Source organism: Thyridium curvatum (assembly GCF_004353045.1).
Source record: "Thyridium curvatum strain D216 chromosome Unknown NODE_83_length_185371_cov_79.390814, whole genome shotgun sequence".
NCBI classification, from domain to species: Eukaryota; Fungi; Ascomycota; class Sordariomycetes; order Thyridiales; family Thyridiaceae; genus Thyridium; species Thyridium curvatum.
The window spans coordinates 94,118-112,880 of NW_022156838.1; the positions used below are offsets into that span (position 1 = coordinate 94,118).

General features: G+C 53.4%; 8 protein-coding genes across 8 annotated transcripts; 5 read left to right on the top strand and 3 right to left on the bottom strand.

The window, feature by feature from the left end:
- Positions 1–415: 415 nt before the first annotated feature.
- On the top strand, positions 416–1,082 carry E0L32_010386 (uncharacterized protein; the record flags this gene model as incomplete). Its single annotated transcript, XM_031132999.1, has 3 exons — positions 416–550; positions 695–894; positions 1,019–1,082. 3 exons carry the CDS (start codon positions 416–418, stop codon positions 1,080–1,082), a joined length of 399 nt encoding a protein of 132 aa, XP_030989642.1.
- A 411-nt stretch (positions 1,083–1,493) lies between these two features.
- E0L32_010387 (uncharacterized protein) lies at positions 1,494–2,532 on the top strand (the record flags this gene model as incomplete). Its single annotated transcript, XM_031133000.1, has 2 exons — positions 1,494–2,050; positions 2,118–2,532. The coding sequence occupies 2 exons, from the start codon at positions 1,494–1,496 to the stop codon at positions 2,530–2,532; spliced, it is 972 nt and encodes a 323-aa protein (XP_030989643.1).
- A 327-nt stretch (positions 2,533–2,859) lies between these two features.
- E0L32_010388 (uncharacterized protein) lies at positions 2,860–5,783 on the bottom strand (the record flags this gene model as incomplete). Its single annotated transcript, XM_031133001.1, has 6 exons — positions 2,860–3,347; positions 3,407–3,627; positions 3,691–3,894; positions 3,955–4,152; positions 4,209–4,637; positions 4,708–5,783. The coding sequence occupies 6 exons, from the start codon at positions 5,781–5,783 to the stop codon at positions 2,860–2,862; spliced, it is 2,616 nt and encodes an 871-aa protein (XP_030989644.1).
- An 872-nt stretch (positions 5,784–6,655) lies between these two features.
- Positions 6,656–8,386, top strand: E0L32_010389 (uncharacterized protein; the record flags this gene model as incomplete). Its single annotated transcript, XM_031133002.1, has 3 exons — positions 6,656–6,800; positions 6,896–8,209; positions 8,271–8,386. 3 exons carry the CDS (start codon positions 6,656–6,658, stop codon positions 8,384–8,386), a joined length of 1,575 nt encoding a protein of 524 aa, XP_030989645.1.
- Positions 8,387–10,107: 1,721 nt separating this feature from the next.
- E0L32_010390 (uncharacterized protein) lies at positions 10,108–11,148 on the bottom strand (the record flags this gene model as incomplete). The annotated part of the gene is made up of 1 exon (XM_031133003.1): positions 10,108–11,148. One exon carries the CDS (start codon positions 11,146–11,148, stop codon positions 10,108–10,110), a length of 1,041 nt encoding a protein of 346 aa, XP_030989646.1.
- Positions 11,149–12,374: 1,226 nt separating this feature from the next.
- E0L32_010391 (uncharacterized protein) lies at positions 12,375–13,190 on the bottom strand (the record flags this gene model as incomplete). Its single annotated transcript, XM_031133004.1, has 1 exon — positions 12,375–13,190. The coding sequence occupies one exon, from the start codon at positions 13,188–13,190 to the stop codon at positions 12,375–12,377; it is 816 nt and encodes a 271-aa protein (XP_030989647.1).
- A 485-nt stretch (positions 13,191–13,675) lies between these two features.
- Positions 13,676–15,613, top strand: E0L32_010392 (uncharacterized protein; the record flags this gene model as incomplete). The annotated part of the gene is made up of 5 exons (XM_031133005.1): positions 13,676–13,988; positions 14,049–14,131; positions 14,427–15,078; positions 15,141–15,505; positions 15,563–15,613. The coding sequence occupies 5 exons, from the start codon at positions 13,676–13,678 to the stop codon at positions 15,611–15,613; spliced, it is 1,464 nt and encodes a 487-aa protein (XP_030989648.1).
- Positions 15,614–16,579: 966 nt separating this feature from the next.
- E0L32_010393 (uncharacterized protein) lies at positions 16,580–18,494 on the top strand (the record flags this gene model as incomplete). Its single annotated transcript, XM_031133006.1, has 5 exons — positions 16,580–16,799; positions 16,882–17,405; positions 17,477–17,948; positions 18,003–18,271; positions 18,345–18,494. 5 exons carry the CDS (start codon positions 16,580–16,582, stop codon positions 18,492–18,494), a joined length of 1,635 nt encoding a protein of 544 aa, XP_030989649.1.
- Between the last annotated feature and the right edge of the window lie 269 nt (positions 18,495–18,763).

The following is an 18,763-nucleotide window of genomic DNA, read 5'->3' on the forward strand; positions in this document are numbered from 1 at the left end:
CGACTTGTAGAAACATGACTCTACATTCTTTCTGATTCGAGCCCAGAGCTGCCTTGTGAATCCGGCTCAGTTTATCAGCAAACTGGTAGAAGCCACTACTGGGCTTGATCTCCCAATACCACACTGGTTGATACAGTCTGCTGCTTTTTTTGAGAAGAAAAAGATGACATTTTGCACGTGATTCATACTATCTATCGCTGTTGCATCTACGAGTAGATTGATTAGAAGAGAGCCGCAATAATGACGAAGCTCCAGTGGTGATGCAACACCACCCCTCCGTGTCGAGGGTGGGGAATTGTCTTGGTGGGAAAAATCTGCCGAGCCCTCGAATCCACCAAACCTCGCCCTGCTTTGTTCTAGGCTTCTAGCAAACGCGTGAAACGTGAGGATCTGCCAACGCTCGGCGGGATCAGCCATGGAAGAACCAGTGATCTACTACGGCTCCTGCCTCTGCGGAGGCATCACGTACACCCTCACCGGCGAGCCGGAGCAGGTCGTGGCGTGCTATTGCAGCCACTGCCAGAAGAATGCGGGCAGCAAATACCAGATAGTGAGTGGGTCTGAGCCCCTCTGTTCCCCGTGGAGAAATGGAAAGAAGCTGCTCATATTTCCTCGCCGCCTTCAACTCCAGTCGTCGTCGATCTCCCGAGCATGGGAGAGATGCTTGGTATGTCAGCTAACCCTTGAGGTCCAGTTCGCAAAGTATCCGTCCTCTAGCATAGATATCGAAGACCCTTCTGATTCTATGCGATACTACACCATCACCAAGGGCACGGAGAGCGGCCTCCCCAAGGAGAAACATTTCTGCGGCAACTGCGGCTGCACGCTGTGGACGGTCCCTTGGAAGCACGGAGGCGACATCAAGTTGGTGCGCACAAGTCTGATTGAGAACGGGTGAGTCCGACATCCGATCAGCGCCTCCTCCTGCCCGCTTCCGTTCCGAGATCTGAGCAACACGGATTGTTCGGAACCAGCCATCAAATGACTGACCAGAAGGGCCAAATGACCACAATCACAGTCTTGCTCACTTCAAGCCGAAGGCCGAAATACACAAGGGCCAGTGGACAAGTGACGCTCTGTGAATGAATTAGATGGCCGGAAATGGCTCCGAGGAAAATGGGGGGGGTTCGCTCGGAACGCTCCCCGAGATCGAACCAGCTCGTGGCAACGATGCACCCCGCAACTGCCGAACCCCCGTGTTTTGGAGCAACCAAGCCCTCCGGGGAAAGGAAAACGAGCAAATGAGCACAGAAACAGTTCATTGTGAGCAGATTCGTGGCTTTTAGTCTTCTTCTTGTTCCGAGATCCAACGTCTGTCATTCGCGTTCTGTTCCGTGTGCCCCAGCATTTCGTGCATTATATCTCCAGAGCGATCTCGACATCTATCGCGGAAGGAGTCCAGTCCAGCTCCATAGTCATTCCAAGCGTTGCTCCATTCCCTCCCAAAGTTCTTGCTTCCCAATACAGTCTCATCTTCAGAACAAATCACCGCCATGTCTCCTCACAAGGTCGAGAACAAGGAGCAGGCCAAGTACCTGGCCAGCCTACCCGCCTCCAATGTCGGCGCCCTCTGGACCGTCATGGAGGCCATGGTGCCCCCTCGCCCCGCGCCCAAGGCCGAGGTCGCTAGCTGGAAGTACAAAGAGCTGCGTCCCTTGCTCGAGGAGGCCGGCCGGCTCGTCAACGCCGAGGAGGCCGAGCGCCGCGTCCTCATGCTCGTCAACCCCGCCATGACGGCCCCCTACACCACCGACACCCTCTACGGCGGCCTGCAGCTCATCCTGCCCGGCGAGACCGCCATCGCCCACAGGCACACTGCTTTCGCCCTGCGCTTCATCATCGAGGGCGAGCGCGGCTTCACCGCCGTCGGCGGCAAGAAGGTCACCATGCGGCGCGGAGACGTCATCACCACGCCCAGCTGGCAGTGGCACGACCACGGCCACGAGGGCGAGGGCCCCATGATCTGGCTCGACGGGCTCGACCTGCCTCTGTATCAGGCCTTCCCCACCAACTTTGCCGAGATCTACAAGGAGCCCAGGTACCCCAGCGAGTAAGTCTACCCACCTCCGCAGACCACCACCACCACCCGTACCCCAATACTAACAGTGACGTTTTAGACCGAGCGAGGATGACAGTGACCTCCGCATCGGCTGGGAGACGGCTCAGGCCGACCTCGACGCCCAGCCCGGCGTCCACGCCATCTACCATTACGGCATCGGCGAGGGCGACTCCCGCCGACCCCTGTCCAAGACGGTCGGCGGCCAGGCCGAGCGCGTCGACGCCGGCGCCAAGTCGTCCCCCATGCGCGAGACCTGCTCCTTCATCTACCACTGCTACCAGGGCAAGGGCAAGACGACCCTCCGCCTGGCCAGCGGCGAGGAGAAGGTCGTCGAGTGGTCCCGCGGCGACTCGTTTGCCGTCCCCGCGTGGACGCAGAGGGTGCACGTCGCCGAGGAGGGCGAGACGGCGTACCTGTTTGCCGTCAACGACAAGCCGCTGCTGACGCAATTGGGCATGTACCGCAAGGAGTAAAGGGTGCATGGAGGAGGAGGTGTTGGGAAATGAGAAACGGATGCGGGGACAGGGACATGACATGACATGCATGACACTACACATAGCACTGTACATCTGAGCGATTCTGATTCTGTAAGAATATTCATTGTTTGCTATCTCAACTGGGACATTGGAGAATCCATTCATGGAACGCACGTTGGTACATGTGTATTGTGCACGCCATGCCGCAAGAAGCTCTGACAAACCCTTTGCATGCTATACTCCAAACTCCATCCGGGTGGCACCTCCCTGAACCACTAAATGCAAGCATTTTATACATACGGGATATCATACAATCTCTCCAAGTCAAGGCATGCGCGGATCCCGGGTATCGTAAAGATCCCCTGGCGCATCCATCTCGCTAGGGATGCTGCCCAACCAATCCAAATTGCCGGCTGGCCACCACGGGTCCATCAACACGCCCTCTCCGAGATTCGTGATCGCCGGGTCATGGAAGCCGTATGGGTCGTTGGGATTAGGAACTGCCTCATCGGGGCCCAGCATCCTCGCCGGCCCATTGGCATCAACTCGGGGCGCGCCACCAGCATTGCCGCCGGCTATCTGGTCCTCGATGGTGTGCTGACTGTTCATCTCCGACATGCCCTGGACGTGGGCCGTCTGCAGAGTCCAGAGACAACGCTTGGCGAAGGCACTATCGGAGTCGGCGTAGTAGCGCAGAGCCTCGATGCACTGGTTCCAGGAGTTCTCCAGTGAATCTAGGAGCTCAAGGGGGGCCGCCTGGATCTCTGGCGCCATGAACATGGACAAGACCACGGTTCCTGCAGTGTACAAGTCTACCACGGGAGTTAGTCTAAGATTTGCTGACTGGAAGCATGCGGAGGAAAGGGCTTACAGAATACAGAGTACCACCAAGGTCCAAGCCGGCCCGAGTTCGTCTCCGTCCAGAGGATCCGGATGAGTTCCTGGGCAGCGAGAACACAGGCACTCACACAGGCTCGAGCAGTCATCCGTTGAAAGGCTGAGAATTCGGCATTGCGTGCTGGGTCGAAGACTGTGCTCTTGGCGAGGATGACGGTGGTAGGTCTGAATAGGAGTATCCGGAGATGAAGGTAGCTGGTATCGATGCGATCAGTACATACAGAATCGACGGATTATGGGATGTAGTATATAGCCTACCGACAATACAATGTCGTCGCCTGGCGCTGGAAGATGAACTCGCGTTTCACGGTGTCCATGTTCCCTCCATACACGAGATATTCCGGCAGTCCAGCTCGCCACGACCCCATCTGCTCATCAATCTCAAGCACCAGGGTACAATCCGTTGTAGGGAAAGCTCCACGTTCTCTAGATCTACTTTCGGCAGTGGGCGAGTACATTTGCCTTAACACGTCGAATATTAGTGTCATGAGTATGCATCCGTGTCAATCTTCGGTGACTAACCTTAACACCTCCATCAGGATCTTCGTCAATAGCAGCGCCTGCACAAAGAATGCAGTGATTGATACGGCTTGTGGCGCAATAGGTTGCACCGAGCTTCCCGGCTCGAGCGAGAGAACATCATCCTCGACTGGTTCGGGCATGGGAACAACCGTCGGCCACACAATCATTGGCGGTCGGCCAAAGGTCATGCTGAATACTCTGGAGGATTTGTCTGTCAGCGAAAGGAGCCTCAGTGAGAACAAATGCGTCCGCACCTATCCAGCTGCACGCAGCACCACCACGTTCTCCTCCGCTGCTGCTGCTCAGCCTGGCTCTCTGAGGGCAAGTCGAGCTGAATGCCCATGCCCTGAGCAACACGAATGGCCATCCCCACGGTGATCCAACAGCGGTTGACCGAGCCTGTCCCCTGGAGATACTGCGCCGTGAGGACCATGGCCTGCACCAGGTCGAGGGTCCCATGCTCGAGGTCAGCTTTATTGATGAGCTTCTGCGCCCGCTTGAAGAACACTTCGGCGTTCTTGCGTGAGGCTGGCGTGATGCCGGTGGGTGATGCAAATGTGCAGCCCAAGGCAAGCATAATGTTAAAGACGGCGTGAAAGGCACGGAGGGTGTGCGCTGTCTCTGTCGCGTGTGCTGAGTCGTGATGAGCCGCGGCGTTGTCATCGTGCCACATATCTCGATACCTGTCGGGAAACTTCTGTCAGCATTCCCCCATGAAATTTCAAGGCGGATAGAGAGCAACAGGGCTTGTACCTCTTCATAAAGCTCGGTCTGTGCATGATCGGATACAAGGTATGATTATACTCCCAGTACTTGGAGATGTGAGCGTCGGCAACACGCTTCGGCGGGAGCACGAGCTCATCCATCACCTTTAAAAGGTCTTCATGTTCGGCCTTGGTCCGCATCCGGGACACCCGCGACCCCGTCGAGCTTGCCGCATCGTCGCCGGGATGATCAGAGGTTCGTTTTCGCGAGGACCGGACCTCTTTCATGAAAGCTGCCGCGCTCGACGGCCCGAGGAAGACATTGGTATCGCCCGGTTCGCCATCCGCGGCGCCCATCACGCTTGCAGACTGTGTCGCGGAGTCATCGTCGGCGTCACCACCGCGGCTGCCAGGCCGGAGTCTGAACCGCGTATTGTTGGCGCTGGGAGGGGTGCCGCGGAACGAGTTACTGCGCCGCTGCTGACTGGGTTGACTTTCAAGAGACTGCCATGTGGGCGGTCCTCCTGCTGGTGTCGGAGCGCCTTGTTGAGGCGGAGGTGGTGGCAGAGGCTGGGCAGGGTGTTGGAAGTGCTCGGGAGGGTAGCCGCGGTGCAGCATGGGATCCATGCTTTCTACGCGTTTTCGCTTGATGCCGTGGATGGGAGGCTCGTCGCCAATGGCATGGTTGGGACTGGCAAGGTCGAGTTTGCCTGGCACACCGGGCGAGCCGGCGAAATAGCTCGGGCGGGTGGCGGCAGGCTGGTCGGCCAGGACAGGCGTCGGCAGCGGCGACGACAGCCGGCCCTCCTCCTGCTTGAGCAGGTTCTGCTCGAGCTCTCGGATGCGGCCCTCGAGGGACTTGACGTACTCCGGGCGCACGTCGGCATTGAGATCGACATAGATGCAGTGCTCCGGGCCCAGCCCCTTGCGCTTGCACGAGTTGCACACCGGGCGGACCCCGTCGCAGCGCACCTTGCGGTCGCGGCACTCCTGGCAAGCGAGCCGTGTCTTGGTCCGCTTGGCCGCCTGCGACTGCGACTGTGGAGGCTGCTGTTGCTGCTGCCCTGGGGGATGCGGAGGTGGAGGTGGAGGCGGCGGCTGGTCGGCCGGTGACGGTTCGGCCATCGCGATCAACCAGCGGCGCCCGGGGAGTCGCTCGCACAAGAGTGCGTCCAATTGACTGCGCGCCACGGGGAGCTTTGCGACCGATATTCTCAGGTCTCTGCGTGTTGGTGTGTGTTTGAATGGTAAAGTCTCGGGGAACAGAACGACTGCATGATAGACAGGGATGGAGGTGAGGATGGTAGGGCACTGACTGGGAATCTCGGGAAGTCCCCCGAGCGTGCTACCATGGCCAATCACATGCAGCAGAAGCTGTCTTTTCGAGCCGAAGCCATTGGGGAAGATTGTGGAGAGCCAGACTCGTGTCTCCATCCTCGTTGTGCCCACATGACTCGTTGGCGCCTCGGTCTGCCAAGTAGCCAAGCAGCCAAGAAGCCAAGCAGCCAAGCAGTAGCCAAGCAGCAGCCAAGCCGCCAGTATGGTTGCCAGAGTTGTAGAGATCCAGATACAGCCTTGCACGATATTCTGATCAAGACACAAGATTGCAAAAAGAAGCTGCACCAAGAAATAACATCTTCGCTGTCTGAAACTCGAGAGACCATAATCTCCAGAAAACCCACGGGGAGCAACCCGAAGCTATGTCTCCGCTAGGTAAAGGTGCCCCAGTGAAAACCGGGGTTATGGTATAGAGGGGCGAACGTGGTAATAAGGTGGGAACCAAGTCAGGTTGGTTCGTGTTGAAGCGAAGGGTTTGCATTGGGGGGCCATTCTCTCCATCGTTTTCTCCACGTCCCCAGATCTCTCCACGTTGCTAAGTTGAACGCTGGATGGGCATTAATAAGGAGATGTTTCCCAGCCAGTCATGCCCTGCGCTTTTTGGGCCTCGATACATCCCATCGCCTTTCCTTCTCGAGCTTCTTGAGCCCGCCACCATCATGTTGCAATTCTTCAATGATCACAATGTCAAGGTGACGAAGCATATGACTTCGAACCTGCTGATGGCGTGCACCATCATCGGCACCAGTGTCTTTGCTTATGGATTCGACACTGCTGTACTGGACACCATCCAGGCGATGACTCGTAAGTATCAAACTGATAGCCTCGCCGGGACAAGCTTTGGAGACCACAAGTCAAGCTTTGAGGCTCATGGACTAGTCTAACTGGGATCTTGGCAGCATTCGAGAAGAGATTTGGCGAGTTCGACCCCAAGACCAAGAAGTATGGATTCTCAGCCGACCATCTAGCATACTTCAACTCCTTCCCGCTCATCCTCTTCGCCCTCGGTGTCATTGTAGCCTCCCAAATTGGCGAGCGCTTCGGCCGTAAGGCCGTACTCATTATCATGAACTGCATTTGCATGTCCGGTATCGCCGTCTGCTACACTTCCAAGACCTTTGGACAGATCCTTGCCGGACGCATGATCATCCAGATGCACGTCGGCATGGAGGCGTGGTGCGTGCCCATGTTCACAGCCGAGATCGTTCCCGCAGCAGTCCGAGGCAGGATGGTAGCGTTCTACACCTTCAACCACATCTTCGCTGCCTTCATCGCGTCCATCGTGACCAACAAGACCAGCACCTACAAGGACGATAGCTCGTGGCAGATCCCAATCATCTGCATGTTCATCTGGCCGGCTATCGTCCTCCTCGGCGCCATCCTGGTGCCTGAGTCGCCGCGTTGGCTCTTGCGGCGCGGACAGCAGGAGAAAGCCAGTCGCAACCTCCAATATCTCAATGGCGCTGTAGATGGGTACAGCGTCGAGGCCGAGATAACCCTGCTCAACGAGGCCCTTGAGGCAAGTCGCATGTCCAAGATGGGCTCATGGAAGGAGTTAGTCCGCGGACCCAACCTGAGACGTACCATGACCGGTATCGTTGCTTCCGCCTGCACCCAGCTCACGGGCCAGTCATTTGCCTCGCAGTACGGTGCCATCTTCCTCAAGTCGATCAATGTCATGGATGCCTTTACGGCCACCATGATCAAGCGTTCCTTCCTGGTCTTTGGCTGTCTGCTGGTCATCTTCTTCATTGACCGTGTTGGACGCCGCCGCTTCTTCCTTTTCTTTGGCTCCTTCTCGGCCGCTTCACTGCTCGCCATGGGTGCACTAGGCTCTATCAGCCCAGCCACCCTGGAGGTCAAGAAGGGCATTGTTGCCATGGCCATGTTCTTCCCCTTCTGCTACATCACTGCATTTGCGTCGACCACCACCGTTGTCCAGGCCGAGGTACCCCATACCACCCTTCGTGATAAGTCTATGATGGTGTTTTGGACTTTCAACAACATCTTCAACTTTGCCGCAACTTTTACGCTGCCGTATCTGCTCAAGGCACCATACGCCAACCTACAGTCCCGTGTCGGCTTCATCTATGGCGCCACCAGTCTGCTGGCCCTCATCTGGGGCTACTTCTACCTTCCCGACCTCAAGGGCCGGTCCCTCGAGGAAATTGATGAGATGTTCGAGGCTCGCGTACCTGCTCGCAAATCAAGAGGTAAGTCTAACACCGCCAGACCAAGTACGCTTTGTTCATGCATTGACCGATATTCCTCTAGGCTGGAAGTCATCCAACGCTGGCGCTATCCTCACCGAGCTTGAGAATAACCCTGATGGTTTCACGGAGGCCAAGCTAAAGCAATCTGAGCACCTCGAGTCTTCCGAGAAGGTTTAGTAAGGCTGGTGGCGCCCGGTACCTGAATCGCTAGGATAATCCACGACATATCTCTTCAAAAGCCTGCATGTGGGTTTTGCGGGCAGCAGGGTAGAATATTTAGTTCCGAAATAGAACGACTGCCCTGAATACCTTGTCGAAACGAGCTATGGCGAATTAGATTCTATTTTCTTGCTTCTTTCAGATTTCTAAGGATGAGCTGGAAAGCATGGCGAAAAAGGAGCAGCAATAATGTGACAGTCCACAGCTAAACATGTCTTTGAATGTTTGTTGACCATATCTTCCGGCCCACAATCTTCGCATAGACCAGTAGCATAGACCTGGTAACATCCACTAGAAGAGTAGGGAGAGATTCGAATTCGTCTTCACAATTGAAGTGAAGCCTATATGCTATCTAGGCCATAGCCTCTAAACTAACCCCTCACTTGTCGACCTTCTCGATCTCGTGCTCCTGATAAGTGATCGCTGCGTCGCTGGTATTCTCTTTCTGAACAGTATATGTTTTACCGTTAACTGATTTGATTATGAATACGTAAGGCGAATCGCTATGGTCGCTAGGGTTCTTAACGCGATCTCCGATTTCGAACTCCTGTATACTAAGATCAGATGAATCTGCCATCGACGTTTGAGTGTGCTGCATACCATCATATGTAGGCAAGGTTGGCTACGACTTAGAAACCGTGCTAGAAAGTGCGGTTTGGTTGCGGCGACTTGATGTTGTGTGTATGAAGTTTCACGAGCGTGAATGCTTCTAAAAATCAGGGTGCAAAGCACAGACGACTCCCAGCATTTGAGGAAGGGAGAAATCGGCTCCTTATATAGAAGTCTTGATTTGATCAGGCTCAATCAAATCGATGCTTTGCTACCAGGCTACGTTGGGCAGCAAAGTGTACATTTGGGAGTTTTGCACTTGTGTCCATCGTTCAGGCCTGAAGCAGGGATTGGGCAAAACGGCAAAGGCTAGCTTAGGCGACTTTTCCTTGCCGATCAGGCCGTCACGTCCTCAGTGTGACAGAATCTCAGCCTGGGCCGCCAATGATCTACTTGGGGGACTCCATTCAGGCGGTTAACGGGCACGATCGCCTTAAGGTGTAGTTATCTGAGTCTTATGGGCCGAAAATACAGATTTTACAAGTACATCTCGCCTGCACAATCTAGACGAGAACAGTCTCGCCCCACCTCGACTTTGGCTATCCACTCTCCGTTGGCAACATCCCCACCACTCTCTCTAGTCTGTATATAGTTCAATAAGGGCGTACCTCCCACATCCGAATCGGGAAGCCAGCTTCCGGTACGGTACCAATCCGATATGGTGTAGTGGCTAACATCCGGCACTCTCACTGCCGAGCCCGGGGTTCGATTCCCCGTATCGGAGAGCTTATCATTTTTTGTCTTTTCTTTTGCTCTTTCTTTCGGATTTGACCTCTTTTTACACTTCCAGACCACAGAGATTAGTTTGTATTGAAGTTGACAGATATGATTTTCTTTTCTCTCTCTTCAGTTATATTATCAGTGTGGAACATTTGACCGCTTTGCGTAGCTGTAAAAGGGATTGGGAGTTAAAGCTTCGTGAGGGCGAACGAGTTGAACACAAACCATCGGCAAGTCAGAGTGAATCAAACCTAAAATTCTTAGTATGTGCAGAGCTACAGTAGTAATATAGCCATGACCCCGCCCCAATATGTACGAGAGAATTGCTTTGTCACGTTCCTGGCAGCCCACTAAGCCGTGCCCAGGCGGCCCTTCACATTGTCGCCAAATGTCCAGCCCTTTGATCCATCCCAGTTGATGGACCAGGTCATCAGGCCCTTGAGCTTCCCGCCATAGTAGTCCCACGCCTGGCCCACCAGCGCGGGAACCATGTAGCCACCGCCGGCTCCCTGCTGCGCGGGTAGGCCGGGGACCTGCATGTTGTAGGGCACCTTGATGGTCGTGCCCTGGATGACGAGCCCCTTGTTCAGGCAGTCCGTCTGCGCGATGAAACCGGCCACGGTCCCAGCGGCGTACGAATCGCCGGAGCAGCCGTACATCTCGCCGTTGTAGTACTGCATGTTGAGCCACCACAGGCGGCCGTTGTCGACGTACCTCTTGATGATAGGCAGGTACGAGCCCCAGATGGACCCATAGGCAACGCTGCCGCCCGTCACGTAGGCCGTCTCGGGCGCCATGGTCAGCCCAAAGTTGGACGGCATCTGGGCGAGCACGCCGTCGATGATGCGGACCAGGTTGGCCTGCGAGGTCGACAGCGTGTTGATGTCGCCGCTGCCCGTCAGCCCGGTCTCGATGTCGATGTCGATGCCGTCGAAGTTGTACTGCTTGAGGATCGGCACGACGGTCGAGACAAACTTGTCGGCCACGGCACTGTTGCTGAGGTCGATGCCCGCCGTCGCGCCGCCGATGGACAGGAGGATGGTCGCGCCCGCGGCCTTGGCGGCGCACATCTCGGCCGGCGTGGCGACCTTGACGCCCGAGTCCATGCCGTCCTGCCACAGGACCGTACCGTCCGAGAGAATCACGGGGAAGGCTGCGTTGATGACGTTGTAGCCGTGCGCCCTAATCTGCGAGTTCCCGATGGGCGTCCAGCCGAACCCCGGGTGCACTCCGTTGCTGGAGCCGTCCCAGTTCTCCCAGTAGCCCTGTAGAACATGGCCGGACGGCTTTCCCTTTGTGGCGCAGGTGCTCTGTGCTGATGCTGGTGCGGCGCCGAGCATGGCCGACAGGAGGGGCAGAGCCACGAGACCGGCATCAAGGAGACGCGACATTGTGAAACCAATTATCACGGGAGCAATGACAGCTAATGTCGGAACTGAAGACGACGAAGACGACGTGGCTATACAAGACGCGACTGCCTATTCTTGACCACCGCTCAGTCCCGCAGAGGATCTCAGAGCATCTTTATACATAGCCTTCACAGCATACATTGTGAATTGCTTCGTTCCGTGCACTGTGAGCTCAAGTATCTGGTACAGTTGATCCCATGCTTCTGAGTTGTCGTTGCCATAAACCTATTCAATTGTCACACGCGCTGGGCGGCAAATGAGATTACAAGGTAGTATCTAGCTACGACCAACTTAGTAGGTGGGGGCCGAGATGTTTCAGTTTCGCTCTTGTCAAGTGTGCCTGGTCCTGGGCATTTCTGGAAAAGTGACCCCCCGCAAAGGAGCGTAACGTAGCATTTTTCGGGGAAAAGACTTGCCCTCGTGACTTAACAACAGTAAGGGTGCCGTCCCCGTGAGCTTCAACTCGGCTTTTGGCCGATCGTGATCGACCGATACAGCATGTTCCCGCCAGGCACGATGCAGACTAAAGGGGCCGGGCTGAGCCAAGAGGACGCTGTCACTTGTCGGATTTAAGATCAGAGTATGTAACGTTGGAAAGTCATTAGCATTTGGGTAGGACTACAAAAGAGCGCATCTGGTATGAACCATGAGGCTACGTGTAGATTACCACGAGACTTACAAGGTCTTACAGACTACGATGTATCATAGGGGCTGTCTCATGATGACCCATACCTTGGCAAGCTATACAGAGTCTCTACATGTGCATTAAACATCACATAGCTCTTTGAATAAGCACACGCACGCGCCCACTCACTTTGCAACGTGTCTACGATCTAGTAAGGTGGGAATCACCTTCACAAATGGACCTGTCACGCGTTCTTATTAGATTAGGTGACGACCCCTTGTGGGGAAGGTCTTAGGCCTTTTTATTAGGGGTGCACCTTTTGCTTCCCGGTTCTGAAAGATCACTCTACTGTCTCATGTTTATGTGCACTTCGGATATCGGTAGTCTTAAAAGTACCGGCACTCTAATGTAATGAGAGTGATAAGAACGATACTCTAATACAGTGAGCTAGTGTTGTTTACCAATTATTTAGACTTTTGTGAAAGGTATATCTTTGTCTATAAACCAAGTCTTCTAGAGCTGTCGCCGACATGACAGTGTTTAATGAGTAGACTCCATGCAACTGAGAAGTAATTGAATCTACCTATACCATACTAAGGCCTCCATTGACCATAATATATTCCCCGTTGATCCACTTCGATCGTTCTTCGGCCAACCACGCCGCAGCCCAGGCCACATCCTCTGGTTCGGCGAGACAGCCCTCGCAAGGCGTATCTTTCTCGAAGCTAGCCTTGATAGCTTCTAGTTGGTCTCCTGCGCCTTGTCTAAAAGTCTCAGTATTGACCGGCCCTGGTGCTATTCCATTCACAGTACACCCATAAACCGGCGGCAGTTCCTTCGCCCAGACCTTAATCATTGAGTCCAAAGCGCCCTTAGTAGACGAATAGACTACGAGATCTGGCTGGGGTATCCGTCCAGAGCCGGAGCCGATACATATAATCCTTCCGCCGCCCGGAACTCCTGACAGAGCGGGTGGCGATGAAGGCTTGTAAGGAGGTAGGTGAGGTAGGACCGCTTGTGTCAACAGAAACGTCCCTCTTGAGTTGAGGTTGAAGGTCCGGTCCCAAACATCAGGCGTGACCTTCCAGGTGGGACAGTGTGGTACGACTGCAGCGTTATTGACGAGGATATGAATGATGCCAAAACGTGCGACAGCGGCAGCAACGAGTTCTTTGGGACCTTCGAGCGTGGCGAGATCGGCTCGGACAGCGATCCAGGGTGTTTTGAGCCTCTTGCCAACGGAGTTTGCCTGTTCTTCAAGTTCGGCAAAGGGATAGTTGAGCACAATGCTGGCGCCGCGTGCAGAGAGCTCAAGTGCGATCGAGGCACCAATACCGGTAGAGGACCCTGAGATTAGGGCGACCTTGCCAGCCAGCGTCTGAGGGATCTGCTCAGTCATTGTGGTGTCCAATGATCCGAGTAATTGTCGTGGCTGCAATTGATAGGAGACAGGTGGCTCGGAGTACCAACAGGGGCTATGCAAGAGATAAGTGTCTTGCACGGGAGATGTGTGTAGTCGATCATACCAACTTTTGTGGCTGGTTAGACGTGAACCTTCTAAATGTCCGGACATTTGAGCCCCGGGCGACAATCTCCGTGTGTTGTGCGTGGATGGCGGAGGCGGATTGGGCGGAATCCGTTGGAAGGGGCCACACTAGTGAAGTAGCCATAGCCAAATCCAGCGGAAGCTAGCCGACACAGAGTAATGCAGTATTTGATGTTGCAAGTAAGACTCCAGCCAGATACGTCCTAGTCTCACTCAATCGCGTGCACCGTGTACTGCTGGTTTATCTTTGCTTCTGCGCCCCTTTGGCTTCACGCTGTTTGTGCCTCCTAGAGTTTCACATCCCAACCAACATCACTCCCATGAAGGCGAGAGACATAATGTCGCAAATCGATGTTCCGATACTACGAGAATGGCTTCGCGCGCACAATGCAGAAGCTTTCCGGTCGTGGCTGGAGCAGCCTCGGGCATGGATTGTGCTGCTTGCTGCTGCTGGGCTGCTGTTGGCCGTTGTCACACAGGTGGTGGCGGCCATAGGCCGAAGAAAGCTCAGGCTGAAACACATCGTCCTATCAGACGAGACATCGAGCCCAAAGGCACGGGCCCTGCAATACTGCTATCGGCCGCGAGAGGTGATGCTCAAAGGGTACAAACAGTTCCGGGATACCGTTTATGGAATGGATACAAGAGACGGTAAGTTGACTGGACTAGAAAGTCATGGACTCTCTCGTACTGACTCCTAGTACTACATAGGTGTCAAGGTCGTCATTCCTCCAAGCTTCCTCGACAACCTGAAGAGCCATCCTCATCTGAGCTTTAAGCAATCTATCGACAATGTAAATTCGCAACTCCAGAGCTGTCACTTTTGAGTCCGACGGTATTAACTCGACAACTTAGGATATGCAGGTAGAATTCACTCACTTCGGGGGAGCATCTGATCATCTGATCAGCGTTATAAAGGGTGGGATGAACCCATCTCTCTGTGAGTGCATGATGACCATCTGGAAAATGAGTGACCAGTGACTAAACTCCAAGAAACAGCTGCATATACCCCAATCTTGCACAGGATGGTTCAGAAGAACATGCCAGAGATAGTAGGGTGTTATGATGGTACATCCCTACTCACCCCAGTCAATCATGGCTTTCCATCGGCAGCGAACTAACAAGTATGGCGAAACACAAGACTGGACGAAAGTCAAAGTTCACGACTCTATTCTGAAAATCACTGGAACCAACAACGCAAGAGTTTTTCAGAGTACGGCTGCGAGCCTTGATGATGAATGGATCACAGCGTCAACAGGCTATGTCATCTCGACCTTCGATTGCATTCGTGCACTGAAAGAATGGCCACCTTTTCTTCGACCTCTGATTTTCCGGTTGATTCCGCAGCGCGCAGCCATCGCTGAGCAGTGGCGTATTGGTAGGAAAAGGGTGAAGCAGACAGTCTCGGAGAGACAGCAAAAGGGTGGGGATTTGGAGGACCCGCCCTCTGTCCTTGACCTCCTCAGCGATGGGAAAAACGCGCAGTACGCGGCGGACCTTGAAACGCAGCTGCTGTATCAGATGACGTTGGTCGCAGTTGGGACCGTGACTACTTTCTCGTCCATAATCCAGGCCATCTATGACCTGGTTGCCTACCCAGTCTATATCCAGGAGATCCGTGACGAGTTGGCGTCTGTGCCGCGATCTAGCGATGGACTTTTTAACAAAGACTCCATCAGTGCTATGAAGAAGCTTGACAGCTTCATCAAGGAGAGCCAGAGACTGTCGGCCCCGGATCTGAGTGAGTCAACGGTACATCCCGACGAAATCTATCATTACTAATTGTTGCACCATAAAACGCAGGCACCTTCCAGCGGGGTGCGACTGCGGATCTGACACTACCTGACGGCACATTTATACCCAAGGGCACAAAGCTCGAGGTTAACACGGCATCGATTCACGTGGATAGCATTCACTACGAGAATCCCCATCAGTTTGACGGCCTCCGTTTCTACAGGATGCGGCAGAGACCCGGCGAAGAGAACAAGCACTTGTACTACAGTGTAGGCAAGAACGATTTATCCTTCGGCTACGGACGTCATGCGTGTCCAGGACGGTATCTGGGGCACCTGAACATCAAATTAATTCTCGCCGAGCTACTTACAAGATACGATCTGAAAATGGTGCCAGGACTATCGCGAGCGAAGAGTTTCGACTTTGAAGCACTGGTAAGCCATCCTAATCCACTCTTAAGAGGGCCAATAGTGACTAAATTGCTGTTATAGTGTGCCCCAGATGAGAACTATGAGATCTTGATCAGAGACAGGCGGGTATAGTCGAGAAACCATTTGATAATGAATCCTGTTTTATGTATCAAGAGTAAATAAATTCACACTAGATTTTTATTTCAAGTTTAATGCCTTGGTGCACTTAATTCTCCAAAAAGTATTAATGAATGTTAAATTTCACCATGAGAAGAGTTACTTGATGATCTCCATTAAAGGAAGTGTACTTGTATTGGCATTGTTGTAGTAGCTAATGGGGCCTTCCAACGAGTCTTCACTCGAATTGCATGCAATTGTTATGTTCACTTAGGTACAACATACACCATACCGGTCTGCGTTTCGCAGATGGCCAGCTCGAGACTCTGATCATTGATGACCTTGTGCTTCTGTCCGGAAATAGTGACATTGAGGGCAGATCACCTGACTCCGAATTGCCTGAAATACACTTGAGGGCTGGTGACCAGATGTCACTCGTCCTGTTTACACCCATCTGGAGGTGAGTTCACAGTACTCCGTTATTTGTCAGCCAATTGGATTTGGTGCCAAAAACCCCCACTCTCCTCTGAAACTCGCTAATCCTTAACGTTATCGGTGAAGTCCCGGACACCGGATTCTGGGATCCGGAAGTCCGGCTGGGTTGGAACCCGTCGGCCGCTAGCGGACCTGGACTTATTCGATCCTTTATCGCGGAGCCGAGAGACCTGCATGAGGCCATTGATCCGGGTTCTTAGGGCCTTAGAATTGAAATCCACGCGGAGCATCGTATGATGAGGGGCTAGATTGGATTTCTGGATAGTGGAACAAGCTCGGCTTGTCATGACAGCTGGAAGCAAGACTGCTCCAGCATGTCTTGGAACAGAAACAGAACTTGGTACATCAGGTAGGACTGTCCCACAACCAGTTCATGCAATAGAGTGATGCTGTTCAACAGTCGATAGCTTGGGTTTCGTCTTTCTGTTTGTCAACATGCGCTCTAGCCAGTCGGAAATAGGCACAACACAAAGCCAAGCCACCATCATGGAGGAGAATCGCATATTTTGCGTGATCGTCGGCGCGGGCATGACGGGCGTCGCTTTAGCTGACAGGATCCTAGCCACTGGTACCCTCAGGAGGGATGAGTTTGTTATTCTCGACAAGAACCATGACTTTGGCGGAGTATGGGAAACAAACATCTATCCTGGTGTAGCCTGTGATATTCCGAGCCACGCCTACGTTATGAAAACCCATCTCAACCCTGGTATGTCTTTACCCGTTGCCGTTTGATGGACTCCCTGTCTCATCCATATCGCCTCGACACCTGACCCTGACTGGTCGAGTAGGATGGTCCAAGAAATTTTCCGAAGGCCGTGAGATTCAGCAGTATTATGCAAACTGGGCAGACAGCAAACGTCTACGCGAGAACACAGTTTTCGGCGTTGTGGTACACGAGGCACGGTGGAATGAAGATACCCTCCTCTGGGAGCTCCTAGTCGAAGACCGCAAATCTGGGGCTATGTCGAAGTGGATTGCCAACGTTCTATTCGACAATGGAGGAGGCTTCTACCGTGCCAAGTTTGCCGACATACCTGGCCGCGAGAATTTCAAGGGCGAGCAATGGCACACTGCACATTGGCCGGCCGATGCCGACCTGCGCGGGAAGCGCGTGGCTATGATCGGAACTGGGCCCAGCGCTGCTCAGGCTGGCCCGCGGATCCAGCCAGAGGTACAGAAGCTCTATATGTACCAACGCAGTTGTGGACACGTTCTACCACGCGGCAACTATGAGATACCATCCTGGGAGAAGGCCCTGTTCCGCTGGTTCTATCCTATACTGTGGCTCTACCACGTCTCCTGGCTCCTATTTGTACGTCTTTCATGTTCTCATGCTTTCTGGAATGCACGTGAAGTGTGGCTAACTGGCATATGGGGATACAGTTTGACAGAACCCGACGCATGTGGATGAGCGGGACAAAAGAGAATCAGGCTTGCCATGAAGCATGCATCAACTTTCTCGAGAGGGAAGTCAAGGACCCTGTCGTCAGAGATAAGCTGCGACCGACAGTGGCATTTGGCTGCAAACGTGTCTTGTTTCTTGACGACTGGTACTCTCTTTACAACAAACCAAATGTCGAGCTTGTCACAGAGAAGCCACTACGCATTACTGAACACGGCATCGTTTCGAGGCTGCCTCACGCTCTATCTGATACGGATCTCATCGACCAGCCTGTGGGAGCTTATCAGCAGAAGACATCGGAAGCCGATATTGAAGAGGTCGAGAGAGAGGTGGATGTGTTGATCTGGGCGACTGGATTTGATATGAACGATTCAGGCGGTCATTTTAGGATCTATGGCAAGAATGGCATGACGCTCTCGGAAACATGGAAGGATTACCCGCAGACATACTGGGGTATGTTTCTTCTCTTGACAAGACTTTGGGAAATTTTACTGAACCACTCTATAGGAGTCGCTGTCACCGAGTTTCCTAACCTCTTCCTTACGCTTGGGCCTAACTCGGTCAACTATTGGTCCAACATCACAACTATCTGCGAGTTTCAGATCAACTATCACTGCAAAATTCTCAAGCATATCAGAAAGCAGGTAGAAACGTCACAGTATGCCCTCTATCCCAACCCTGAGGTACAGAAAAGCTTCAATAAGTGGCTGGCGGACAACCGAACTACACCAGGCACTCCAACCTTTTTGGCAAGCAACTGCGCAACCTACCATAAAGTAAGTCTAAACCTACCCTGATTTGGCCTTGCAACAGACTCCGATAAGACACTCTGGCTAAAGGAACTTTTAGACACCATCGGGTGCGACACCGATGTATAACCATTTGCGCATCTGGGATTCTTTTTGGAAAATGCGGAAGGTTGACTGGAACGACTTTGTGGAATTACGAAAGGCCAAACTAACCTCAAAGAATCTGGAGCTAAACACAAGCGTCGCTTGAAAGATTAAACTACAGGAATAGAACCTGCTTAGTCTTGAACTTAGATTTATTGTAGTGGAATGACATCCAATTTCCTTTGAACGCCTCGTGACGCTGACGGAGAATCAGCAGGACTTGCCGCACGGCAGCTCCCAGCCGTAAGAATCGTTCAAAGTTGCCGTACTCATATGTCATGCACAACAAGCCTCCTGAATTGCACTCTACTGGCATTGATATTGATCAGCTGCCTTAGCCCAACAAGTCAAATCATGGCCTTGAGAGGCCAGTAT